Here is a 13,298-nt window from a genome sequence, read left to right as displayed (position 1 = left end):
CCCTAATCGTTGAATGAATATTGATAGTATTTTTCGATGTGAATAATGAGAAGGAAAATGAAGCGATGCATAAACAAGGCGGAGATTAGGGTGCCCTATTCTATTTGTTTGGGTAATGAGATATATAAGAATATAAAAAGTTTAGATAAATTAAATAAATGCTAAAAAAATTAATAAACAACATAAACAAAAGAAAATGAACGAATGTTCACGAACACGTTCTCAAACGTTCACGAACGTAACTGAACGAACGAGACATTTGTTCGTGTTCGTTCATTTAACTTAACAAAACGTAAACGAATTTTCCGTCAGTTCACGAACTGTTCGCTGAAAATTCGTTTATAGTCCTGATAACAAGCTTGGAAAAATCTATAACTTAAAAAAACAATAGATATAAATAAAATATTAATTTATGCAAAAAAAAAAAATCAAACTTGTTGGCTATAATAAAAGAAGAACAACACATTCATGTTCACATTTGAAAATTAGCCCCCAAAACCCAGAAGAAGCCATGCATCACCATTATTACACCTTCAATAATTCCATCTCTGTTTCTGCAACACCCCACCCCCACCTCATCAATGTCAGATCTCACCTTTTCTCTGACAATTTTCCCAATTCCAATCTTGTCAGCACCCTAAATTCCAAAAAAACCCCAATTTTCAACCCATTTTTTTTCAATTTCAGACACAAATTCCACCTCATCATCCTCTGCTTCTTCAATTTCAGTTTCAAAACACATGGCATCATCACACATTTCAATACTCATCACACATTCATTGCCCCATTGCTTTGAAACCCACAATTCCCTAAATTCACCCCTCAATTTCTTCAATTTCAGTTTCTCACTCTGTTTCTTGTTTTAACGCAATTTGATTGTTTTGAGATGGTTTTGATACGAGAAGTTATGATTCGAGAATTAGGGTTAGGGTTAGGGTTTCAATTTCAGTTATAAAGTTATAAAATTGATGGATTTTATGCTGGAAATTACGATTCGAGAATTAGGGGTAGGGTTAGGGTTTCAATTTCAGTTATAAAGTTGTAAACTTGGATTGATTTGAGATGAATTTAGTGAAGAAAAGATGAGGATGCAAGAATTAGGGTTAGGGTTAGGGTTTGAGAAATGGGGTGTAGGGTTTCGAAAGTTGATGACTTGCCGTTGGTGATTAAGTGTAGAGAGAGAAAGAGGTTGATCAAGTGTGCTGTGGATTACCGGTATGAACTGTCTTGTGCACATTTGGATTACTTTCATAGCTTGAAAGAAGTTGGTTTTGTGTTGTCTAAATTTGTTGATGAACAGCTTGTCATTGCTTCACCTGTTCTTACATTGCCGTCGGATTCGGTTTCGCGTGTTCGTTCGGTTGATCGTAGGAATCAAGATAAAGAGTCTGAGTCTGAGTCTGAGTCTGAGTTGAGTGTGTCTTTAGATGGTCATATTCATATACATGATGATGAAAATGATGATGATCATGATGATGATAGTGGCGGTTTTGAAAATAAACCGCCGCAGTCGTCTAACTTTAATCGGCCCGGTGACTATAATGAAATGAATATGAATGAACCTTATGGAGTTGATAGAGGACAGCAGCCTTATCAACCTCAATGGGGTGAGCCTTATGTGGAGAATTCGTCTGCGTTTCCGTTTCCGTATCCGTACCAACCTCCTTGGGGACCGAACGAAACTAGTTGGGGCGCGGGTGAGCCTTATCAACCTCCTTATGTGATGAACCCATCTGCATCGCAATATCCGCCTCCTTGGGGGGCGTATCAAGCGAATTTCGATACTTTCGATGGATATGGTGGGAACTCGAATTTGAATTCGAATCCAAATCCGAATCGGTATGCCTTTTTTATGAAAAAATCGGCTCCGGCTAGCCACACTGTGATTCAACAAGAGGAAGCGAGGGGTTTTCGAGAAACACGTCAACGGGTTGATCATCCACCGGGTTATGATCCATATGTAAGTGGATACGGATACGGGTATGGGTTTTCTTACGGTGGGGAACCGCCACCTCCCCAGGAACCCGAGAAGCCCAAAAGTCCGCCGCCGCCGCCTCCTCCGCCGATGGAATCTGATTATTTTAACTTTTTTAACGCGTATGATAATGAGTATCATGGGTATGGATATGGGTATAACGAAACAATGGATAGTAGTCCGGATGCGAGTGAAGTGAGAGCGAGGGAGGGGATTCCCGATTTGGAAGAAGAAACAGAAACCGATTCTCACTACGAAGACGTAAAAACGAATACGTTTAGTAGAAAGAGAAATCTAGTCGAAGGAAAAGAAGACGGTGAAGATAGTACATTGAAGGGAGTTTCAAGTAGTACGGAGGGTAGTTCTCGAAGAATCAAAACACCACCGGAGAAAAGTGACGACACTGCAAACGCAGCACAAGCCGAATCGAGTTCAAATTCCGTACCATTGGAAGTTAAACGAGAACATTCGGTTGGCACCGAAGTAGAGAAGCAGCATAGCTCTGAAACGATCGTTTCACAAAGCACAGAGGAGGGTAACAAGGGAGTAAGTGTTGATATCGATGAAGGGTCTACGCAGGAGTTAGAAATAGAATCCTCGATTATGAGTAGTTTGACAACGTTATCTCCTCATGGTTCTCGGGATCTTCATGAGGTAGTTAATGAAATCAAAGGCGAATTCGAGAGTGCGTTTAGTCATGGGAAGGAGGTCGCTTTGATGCTCGAGGCAGGGAAGTTGCCTTATCGATCGAAGTTTGCCGTTCTTAAGGGTAACGAAAATTTGATTTTTGTCACCGTAAATCCATAATATAGTCATACAATGTTTTCCTTTTATTATTTATGCTTATGTATGTCACTTTGCAGTAATTTTATCAAAGTTTGCACCTTCATTGGTATCTCCAGACCGTCCAATACAATCTGCAAGATCAAGTTCTCGAGTAACAAAGTTAGCAGGATCCTATGATGATGCGGTTCTGGATGTTAGGCCCGTTAACCTTTCTTCGACTTTGGAGAAGCTATACGTATGGGAGAAGAAATTATACAAGGAAGTAAAGGTAAAGCCATCATCATCGTCTTAATAGTTCGTTATTAATGTTACATATGTGTACTTAACAATTGACTCTGTATGTAAGGGCTGCAAACGAACCGAACGAACACGAACAAGACCTTGTTCGTGTTCGTTTGTTACGAAATATATTTGTTTACGAACTATTCATGAACACTTACTTAACGAGATTTTATGTTCGTGTTCGTTTGATAAGGAAATGAACTTTTTTGTGTTCGTTTGTGTTTGTTATTTTAGGCAACGAACAAAAACGAACGTGAACACGAATAGAAACAAACGAACACAAACAAGCGGTCATGAACAGAATATATAATACATTGGCACTTATCAAATATTTTATTTGTCGGAATTTTGAAGTATTCAAGTAAAATATAAAAACTAAAAACACTAATGAACTATCGAACACAAACGAACACTTCACCGAACGTTCACGAACATAATGAACGACCGTGGCCTCTATTCATGTTCGTGCATTTAAACTAAACGAATAAAATTTCTTCTTCGCGTTTGTTTGTTTAATAAACAAACGGAACACAAACGAACTTCCCGCCGAACGGTTCACGAACTGTTCGCCGAACGTTTGGTTTGTTTGCAGCCCTATGTACCTTAATAGTGATAATGATTCTCTGTTAACCGTTAAGCCACTCGGTTTCAAATTTGAGTTGAGTAATGTGAAGTTGATACATCAGGTGGTTGGTCTGGTTTAGGGTGAAGAGAGGCTACGGGTGATTTACGAGAAAACGTGCAAGAGGTTGAATGAGTTGGATGCAAAAGGCGCAGAATCTAGTAAGATCGACGCTGCACAAGCTTCTATAAAAAGATTAACTACTAAACTTAACGTGTCGATCAAAGCTATTGATGTCATATCTTGTGAGATAGACAAAGTGAGGGACAGAGAACTGCAGCCGCAAGTCAGCCAGTTGATCTACGGGTACGGAAATCTTTTAACAAGTTCATTTTTGAGTAAACTGCCATTTTGGTCCCTGAGTTTTGGTCACTTTTGCCACTTTAGTTCAAAACTCAAACCTTTTGCATCTGGGTCCCTGTGGTTTCAGTTTTATTGCCATTTTGGTCCAAAAATGAAATCAGGTCATATTTGTCTTATAAAATCCTGCAATTTTGTCCTTTTCCTCAGGGGCAAATCAGGTCATATTTGTCTTATAAAATCTAGTATTTATTTATAAAAAAGAAATGACTATTTTGCTTCTGCGGAAAAGGACAAAATAGCAGGATTTTATAAGACAAATATGACCTGATTTCATTTTTGGACCAAAATGGCAATAAACCTGAAACCACAGGGACCCAGATGCAAAAGGTTTCGGTTTTGGACTAAAGTGGCAAAAGTGACCAAACCACAGGGACCAAAATGGTAGTTTACTCTTCATTTTTTATACTATAGAACCCTCATGATTTGATCTACGGGTACGGAAATCTTTTAACAAGTTCATTTTTTATACTATAGAACCCTCATGATTTGGTTTATTGTGTTTTCTACAGACTTATAAGAATGTGGCGATTGATTGTAAAATGTCACCGAAGGCAGTTCGAAGCCATCATGGAGAGCAGAAGTCGTACGTTAAGGGCAAACACAAGTCTCGAAAGAGATTCAAGCTTGAGAACCACTCTCGAGCTCGAAACAGGGCTTTTAAAGTGGGCCCAACATTTTAACAACTGGATTAACGCTCAGAAATCATACGCCAATTCGTTAAACGGATGGTTAAAACAATGCATTGATCACGAACCGGAAGTCACCGTTGACGGCGAGGTTCCGTATTCTCCGGGTCGTTTAGGAGCTCCACCGATTTTCATAATATGCAACGACTGGCAGAGGGAAATTAACGGCGTTTCTCAAGAAAAAGTGTTGAAAGCGATGCATAGTTTCGCTTTCAAGTTGAGGAAATTGGTGGAGAGACAAGACGACATACAACGACTTATGGTCAAAAAGGAGCATCTTGCGAAGGATTTTGTGGGAAAAAGTCAAAGTCTTCGGCCTGATGAAACGCATGGGTCAATGGTTCCGTCTGAAGAACGAGCGAGTGTGGATTATAAAGAAGCTATGAAGTTGGTTCAGGACGGCGAATTAAGTAGTTTACAAGGCGGTGTAATTCCAATTTTTAAAGCTTTAGAGGTTTTCACGCGTGACGCTTTGAAAGCCTATGAGCAGGTAAGATTGGCATGATTAGTGTAACGCGTAGCAGCAACTGTATTACCAGTTTATCGGACGGTTTTGACCCGATGGTATATGTGAATTTTGCTATGAGAGATTAGTGATTAATTGTGTTATACAATAGGCAATGTTAAGGAGGCATTGTTAGCCATTTCTTTTGGACCTGCACTATTATTAATAGGGTATTTTGTACATACAACTTTGCTATTCTTTTATATTCTTTTCTTATAAAAATGTGATATATTGGCGACTGATATAGTGATATTTGTACTTTGTTTTTGCCGAGACGCGAAAATTGATGTAAAACAATGGCTAGGATTGAATCTACTCGCATGACGTAAGCGTTGCTAATATACTAATTTAAGTAGAGAACTGTGAAAACCGTACTCAGAAGACCATACAAGATGTGTTTCTGGGTATATATGCCAGGTAATACACTGTAGCCGCTACCGGGGTGAGATCACTCCGGCGGTTGGGAGGACCGTGCACTATCCCCCCCCCCCCCTCCCCTGCCAGGTAATACATCACAAATTCATTGTAGCCGCTACGGTGCTTTTTTTTAGCTTTTTAAAGTTTTAAATTAACCTCTTACCTTATAAATAATATACGCTAACACAATAGTTTTATTTTCCTCTTTGTTTAGTTTTTTTTTATATAAGTGATAGTTAAATACATCACAAATTCACTGTAGCCGCTACACTGCTAAATATATATATATTTTTTTTTGAAGTTTCAAATTAACGCTTTTAACCCCACTAGTTTTATTTTCCTGTTAAAACTTCTGTTAGTTTTTTTTTTTTTTTTTTTACAAAAAATTAGATACCCGGTATTTTTTTTTTTTTTTTTTTTTTTTTGAAAATAGACAGACCCTGTACCCACTGAAAAAATTTATTTAACTTTTTTTAACAAAAACTAAATACATTTTCACTTAAAATTTGTTAAAAGTCGAGTCGCTCTCGCCACTATGATAAATAATAATAAAACACAACTTCCTAGTATGCGAACCCTGTCGGACACAACCGCAAGTGGCGGTTGTTGCGGGTTGGTAATCTCTGGCGTGTCGAGTCGCAACACCACGTCATCATTTTGCCTTCTTTTTGTTGCATTTTATTTCGTTTTTTGGTTGTTTTACACATTGATATTTTGCAGCTTCATAGCTTCACGATGGTCCTTACCGTTTGGTTAGTACGCAGATTCCCGGCTTGCAAAACGATGAGGAAACCCTAGTTTTCAAATAAAATAACAAAGTATGCACTATTCACTTTCACATAACCAAATATGTGTTTCGGGGTAAATTTGCAAGTCTCTAGGGTTTGTCCCCGTGGTTTGTCCAATTATGCCAGTTAGGCCAAATTTCAAATTTATACCATTTTCATCCCTAACATTCTTAAAACATGCCGGTTCCATCCAAAAAACTAAGGTTGAATCGAATAATTTGACAAACTACAGAGACGAAAATGACAGTTAACTCATGTTTTTTTCGACGAAACCAGCATGTTCAGTGGCGGATCCAGCCGGAGAAATCACTGGGTTCCTTTTTCCAAATCATACAAGGTTTACACTACAAAAAAACGTTTTTTTCCAAATCATACAAGATTTACACTACAAAAAAATCATTTTTTTCCGAAAAGACTGGGTTCCTGGGAACCCGGTCTTTACCTCTAAATCCGCCCCTGAGCATGTTTCAAGAATGCCAGGGACGTAAATGGTACAAATTTGAAATTTGGTCTGAACTGACATAATTGGACAAATTACAGGGACGGGACGGAAATGACAGTTAATTCGCTCTTTAAAAAATAATAACAAAGTATACAGTATACACTATTCACTTTGATATAACAAGATTTTAAACGTATAACTACAACTCACCAATCACAAAAACACAATTGAAACCATCATTAGTAGCAAGCAAACACCACAATATTCAAATGTACAATAGGCTTTCATAATCAGCATTCTGGAAGTGAATGAGCAGAAGCATAGGGAGAAAAGCTAGCAGCAGAATCATTATAGCGCAACGGGTGCGGCTGCTGCTGACTAGACGACCACATATAACTCGACGAACCATTTCCGGGACTCGGGTAATACGAAGACAGGTGTCGGGAATTTAACGGTGATACAGAAGGGTAGCCCAAAGAGTTCGACGAAACCAAATGCGATGCCCGCAATCCGTGTGAAGAAGACGCCATGTTTCTAACGTCTAACGAGCTTCTTGACGGAGTGATGAACGACGATCGGTATGAAGAAGATGCAATGTTTCTAATGTCTAACGAGCTTCTCGATGGAGTGATGTAAGGGGATTGGTGATGGCTTTGAAGGGTGTAAGGAGTACTCGAAACGGAGTGAACGTTAGAATGTGTACGCGACGTTTGACCTATTTGTATTGCGGGAGATGACGGGGCGTATGATGATGAATATGTGGAAGATAATATGGTTGATGAAGCCATGGATGCTGGGTTGGATGAAAGCAACGGTGTGCGTTCTGAGGCTGGTGGCTCACCGTTAGCGGTCCTTGCATCACGTTTACAAACCGGGCAAAACGTTCTCCACGAAGTCAGCCACGCGTCCACACACATTGCGTGAAATTCTGTCGATTTCTAACGTTAGTGACATGAAATGCCAAATTCTCGTGCATTATTAACCATTTATAAAGGCACAAAAGTACGAGTCGTGTTGACCTCGCAAGACTTTTATGTCTTAATAATAATAAGAGTAACTTACGTTTTTGGCCCTTGTGGTTATATCACTTTTACTATATTAGCCCAAAATAAGAATTTTTAACATATCTGCCCCCATGGTCTCTATAACTAACTATTTTGGCCCATAAGTCTAACCATTTTAGCCCCCATGGTCTCTATAACTAACCATTTTGGCCCCCATGATCTCTAGACTTAGGGGCCAAAATGGTTAGTTATATAAACCATGGGGGCAGATATGTTAAAAATTCTTATTTTGGGCTAATATAGTAAAAGTGATATAACCATAGGGGCCAAAAACGTAATTTACTCTAATAATAATCTAAATTAAATAAAGAGTAAAATGCCATTTTCGTCCATGAGGTTTGGCCAGTTTTGCGACTTTCGTCCTAAGGTTTATTTTTCCGCATCTAGATCCAAAATGTTTGAAATCTTGCCATTTTTATCTGGCTCATTAACTCCATCCATTTTTCTCCAGGGGATATTTTCGTCTTTTTTGTTAAGTTAAAGGGCAATTCAGTCTTTTTCAGGGGTATTCAGTCTTTTTACATAAAGTGAAAAAGACCGAATTGCCCTTTAAGTTAACAAAAAAGACGAAAATATCCCTCTGACTTAATGGAGAAAAATGGGTGGAGGTAACGAGCCAGATGAAAACGGCAAGATTTCAAACCTTTTGGATCCAGATGCAAAAAAACAAACCTTTGGACGAAAGTCGCAAAACTGGCTAAACCTCAGGGATGAAAGTCGCAAAACTGGCTAAACCTCAGGGACGAAAATGGCATTTTACTCTTAAATAAATGAAGAAAAAGACTTACTGTGTCGGCATGGCAGAATTCTAAGTTTATCGCCAACGTTATAATCCTCAAGGCAGATAGCACAAGTAGCCGAAGTGCAATTATCTTCTAAAACAGCGGTAAATACAAGGCTTGGCATGGCTTTGACTAACCGACTACTCATCCCATGGAATTCCCGAACACGAGAAGATTGGGGGTGTTCTCGTCTTATCCTATGCCTACGCACAAAGAAACAAGTTGCCAAAACAGCCGACATAGCCAGCAACGATATAAATGATATGGCCATGATTGACCATGCTGAGTTCTCATAGCCCGGGATAATCCATAATTGCATTGAAGTTATACCGGCAAACTTACTCAACTTCAGGCCCGATGATTTTGAAACAAATACCGCATGTATCACTATACCCGTTGCAGTCCCTGCCACTGCAAATTTAGAAATCCTAGATTATTACCCCATTTGAATATAAATTTCTAAATACACATCGAAAGTATAAAGCGATATACGTCATAATCAAGGGCGTAGCTTTGTGGAGGCGGGAGGGGGCGGCCGCCCCCCCCCCCCCCCGAACTTTTCGCTCAGTAGTGGAGATTATGTAGTTTTCGTATAAATTTTTTTGGGTATATACGTTTTTGACCCCCCGGTTTTACAGAAATTTTTGGTATATACGTTTTCGACCCCCCGGTCAGAAATCTCAAGCTTCGCCACTGGTCATAATAATGTAAAAGCAAATGCAAAAAGGATCATACTTGCAACAAGATCACTATCATCATCGTTATAGATAATGGCTGCCTTGAATCCTGCAGCTTGTGCTCTTCGAACTTTTTCGTCGAAACTACATCCTCCTCTAATAATCAACACAAAGGGCTGGTTTACGCTTTCTTCAATCGACCCGTTAGCCAAAGGCGCACACGCATCCAATGGCTCAGCTTGATACAACGTTCCGCATTCGCCCGTCCCTTTCACACGCGGAGCTGCAAAAAACATCAACAAATTACAACACAAAACAAAATGCATCAATCTACCATAAGCATTCTTGATTTAGTGTAAACAATCAAATTCAAATACCCAATGCTTAAACCTAGGGGTAGTTATGTAATTTCAAGTTCAAGATTCTTCAACAACTAATGATCAAGAGTAAATTACAAAAATCGTCCTTTATGTATGTCACTTATTGCAAACTGTGTCCTTTTTCTTCAATAATTGCAGAAAACGTACTCGATGTTTGCAAATCCTTGCAAGTTATGTCCTTTAGTCCTAACTCAGTTAATTTTCGTGGTTAAATCTGACCAAATGAGCCCCACATGAGGGAATTTTTGTGGTTAAATATAACCAAATGGACCCCACATGAGAGTAAAATGACCAAAATACCCTCATGTGGGGTCCATTCGTTCAGATTTAACCACAAAAAATTAACTGAGTTAGGGCTAAAGGACATAAATTGCAAGGGTTTACAAACATTGAGTACGTTTTCTGTAATTATTGAAGACAAAGGACACAATTTGCATTAAGTGACATACATGAAGGACGATTTTTGTAATTTACTCAATGATCAAAAGAATCATATCATCAGAATGATCAAACACATCATCTATCTGCATAAAGTTGCAATTTTTAATCAACCCAATAAAGAATATAAATAAGGAAAAATTACAAGTTTTGTCATTTATCTTTATACCACTTTTCAGGCGGTGTCCTTTTTAACGAATGTTGACAGGCGGTGTCCTTTACTAGGTATTTTGTTGCAAGTTTAGTCCTTTACACCCAACCCAGTTAAAAAACACTGTTAATTGTTGGGTGTAAAGGACTAAACTTGCAACAAAATACCTAGTTAAAGGACTAAACTTGCAACAAAATACCTAGTAAAGGACACCGCCTGTCAACAATTAACAGGGTTTTTTAACTGGGTTGGGTGTAAAGGACTAAACTTGCAACAAAATACCTAGTAAAGGACACCGCCTGTCAACATTCGTTAAAAAGGACACCGCCTGAAAAGTGGTATAAAGATAAAGGACATGTAATTTTTCCTATAAATAATCTTGACCTTCAATCAAGAAGAACATGCATCAGTCTACCATAAGCATTCTTGATTGAGTATAAAGAATCAAATTCAAACACCTAATGCTTAAACCTAGGGATAATTAAGTAATTTCACATTCAAGAATCTTCAACAACTAATAATAAAAAAAAAATTTCATAACATCAGAATGATCAAACACACTATCTATCTGTAACAATCACATATTCACACAATCAAACACAACAGAAAAAAAAAAAAAAAAAAAAAAAAAAAAAAAAAAAAAAAAAAACCTTACCAAAACTAGCTTCAATGTCATCAAAAGATAAAGTGACATTATTCCCCATCAAAACAACTTTACCAATCACCCCTGAACTCACCAAACAAAGAAAGCAGCAAAAGATCCAGAAATTCAACATCTTTTTTCAAACCCACAACAAAACCTAAAGACCCTTTAAAGATCCAATTTTGGTTGTTGAAAAACTAGGGTTTAAAGTGGGATGGAAACATCAGCTTCCATCCTCAAATTACACTAGTCAAGCATCATAAAAATTGGGGCTTTTTGGTATGATGAAATATGAAGATGAAGTGGTGATGAATTTGGGTCAAATTGAAGTGAAGATCAATGAAAAGATTGATGATGAGAATGAATTATCCTGTGGGTGTTGAACCGCCAGTAGCAGAAAGACAGTAGGTGGGACCAGTGAGAGAGCTAAGAGGAGGTTTCTAGGTTTGTTTGTTTCCCCAACTTGATATATAATTATACAATAATAATAATAAATCACTAGAATTATCATTCAAAATATCTTAATTAGGTTAATTATGTTAGGTTCATTGTGTAAGATATATTGATGTATTTAGATTTTAATAAGTTATGTTGTTTAGTGGCATGTATTGCATGTGAATATAATATGCAAGTTGTTAATGATAATGTTATGTGTACGGGATAAAAATAATATAATGGTTTGTTTTTCTTTAGTTTACTGGTTCTGTGATGTGATTATAAGACCACCCGTAGTGGGGCGGTATTTTAAAAAAAATAAAAATAAAAAAAAAGCCCCAAAACGCCTCTCCCCATTACGGCAGGCGTTATTTGGCATTATTTTTGAAAAAATTGCATGTAGGCGTTTTAAATAAAACGCTGAAGTGGGTCAAATGGAATTTGAATGTGGCCAATGGGAGTGGTCCAAGGTTTGACTAGTCAATGAGTAACTGTTTGCTTTTTTTTTGTTTAATGATTGGAAGGGGCATTATTAGGCATTATTCCCACTACGTCACTTTTGCAATAACGCCCCATGCTGACTGGACTGCCACGTGTCGAATAATGCCCCATGGTGGGGGCATTATTTTGTTTAACCACTACACATGGTCTAAATGTTATTATCGTCGACATCCCATCCCATAAAAAAGTTATGGGATTATATTGCGCCAATGTATGTTAATTTGAATGTCTGATTATTATGTTGTTGAGATTTGGACTCGATATTACATAACGTTTCGTATCTATACCACATGCCAGATTATTATTCAACTATGTATGTAACTCACATAAAGTTTTTGCAATAATATTTGTGGACTAAATCTATGAGGCCATGCCCTAGTGTTCGAATTAGACTTACTAGTACTAGATAACCCGTCCATTTAAGCTTTCGTGAACACTTCTATGATCTAGTTTCTCTAACAAAACTACAATCGCGTAACTTTTTTTGTCCTATTCTCAATCTCATGGTGCATGTATGTAGTTTTGAAAGCTTTTTATGAACTCATAAAACCTTCTTTTGCACCATATGCCATATCTTGTGTATTGCTCTATGTATGGATACTTGTTTTTAACAACCTCATAGTCTTTTTTTTTTTTTTTTTGGGTAAAGGACCTTATAGTCTATTTATACACGAGGCGTAACATTTGAAACTTCGTTTAGCTTTGATAGTAACCTTAATTAAGGGACATAATAAGTTATTGAATTTTAAACGTAATCTAAAAGCATTATAAGTATCATGGGTGGGTGTAAACCTCAAGTACAACAAAATATAGTTGATGGGTTAATAAAGGAGATGGTTGGGAGGTGAATATGGTCATTTTGACTCTAGTTTGTCCATTTAGAAATATTAGTTTTTTTTAACGGCTAGAAATATTAGTTGATTAAAGATAATTAATTTGATAGCCTATCGATTTATCGCATGATTTGCCCTATGACATATGTGTATGATTTTATCGGCTATATGGGTTTTATGGTGGGCCAGAAACGAGTCAGTCTTCAATAGCAAGAAGCTACATATTTTTCAAGCTTGTCGAAGATATTAAGACGACTAGTTTTTTATGGGTCAAAAACAGATCAGAGATGGTGAACTTGGAGTTGTTACATTGGTGTATGTTTAATATTAATTCTTGCCTCAAACATGTATAACTGTTTTTGCCATTTTCTAGCCTCTTGCTAGTTTTAGCCTGTTTTATAATACATTCTCCCGCTATTAAAAAAAGATAGCTTATTGATTAGCTTGACGCGATAAATGTGGTAATCATTTTGGCATAATGTTAGTAACCTCTTATCTTCAAGTTTTAGGAGTGTTTTAATGAACAAG

At 37.6% G+C, this 13,298-nt stretch overlaps 2 protein-coding genes across 2 annotated transcripts; one reads left to right on the top strand and one right to left on the bottom strand.

The window, feature by feature from the left end:
• The first annotated feature begins 477 nt into the window (after positions 1-477).
• Positions 478-5,461, top strand: LOC110889508 (nitrate regulatory gene2 protein). Its single transcript, XM_022137045.2, has 4 exons — positions 478-2,744; positions 2,839-3,029; positions 3,748-3,971; positions 4,538-5,461. Exons 1-4 carry the CDS (start codon positions 1,124-1,126, stop codon positions 5,217-5,219), a joined length of 2,718 nt encoding a protein of 905 aa, XP_021992737.1. The 5' UTR covers positions 478-1,123; the 3' UTR covers positions 5,220-5,461.
• A 1,517-nt stretch (positions 5,462-6,978) lies between these two features.
• Positions 6,979-11,456, bottom strand: LOC110889507 (receptor homology region, transmembrane domain- and RING domain-containing protein 2). The gene is made up of 4 exons (XM_022137044.2): positions 11,014-11,456; positions 9,448-9,672; positions 8,719-9,123; positions 6,979-7,794 (listed from the first exon to the last, which is right to left on the bottom strand). Exons 1-4 carry the CDS (start codon positions 11,132-11,134, stop codon positions 7,157-7,159), a joined length of 1,389 nt encoding a protein of 462 aa, XP_021992736.1. The 5' UTR covers positions 11,135-11,456; the 3' UTR covers positions 6,979-7,156.
• Positions 11,457-13,298: the final 1,842 nt, after the last annotated feature.

Source organism: Helianthus annuus, chromosome 11, assembly GCF_002127325.2.
Source record: "Helianthus annuus cultivar XRQ/B chromosome 11, HanXRQr2.0-SUNRISE, whole genome shotgun sequence".
Lineage (NCBI taxonomy): Eukaryota > Viridiplantae > Streptophyta > Magnoliopsida > Asterales > Asteraceae > Helianthus > Helianthus annuus.
Note: the sequence above shows the minus strand (reverse complement) of the source record. Positions and strands in the feature narration are given on the sequence as shown.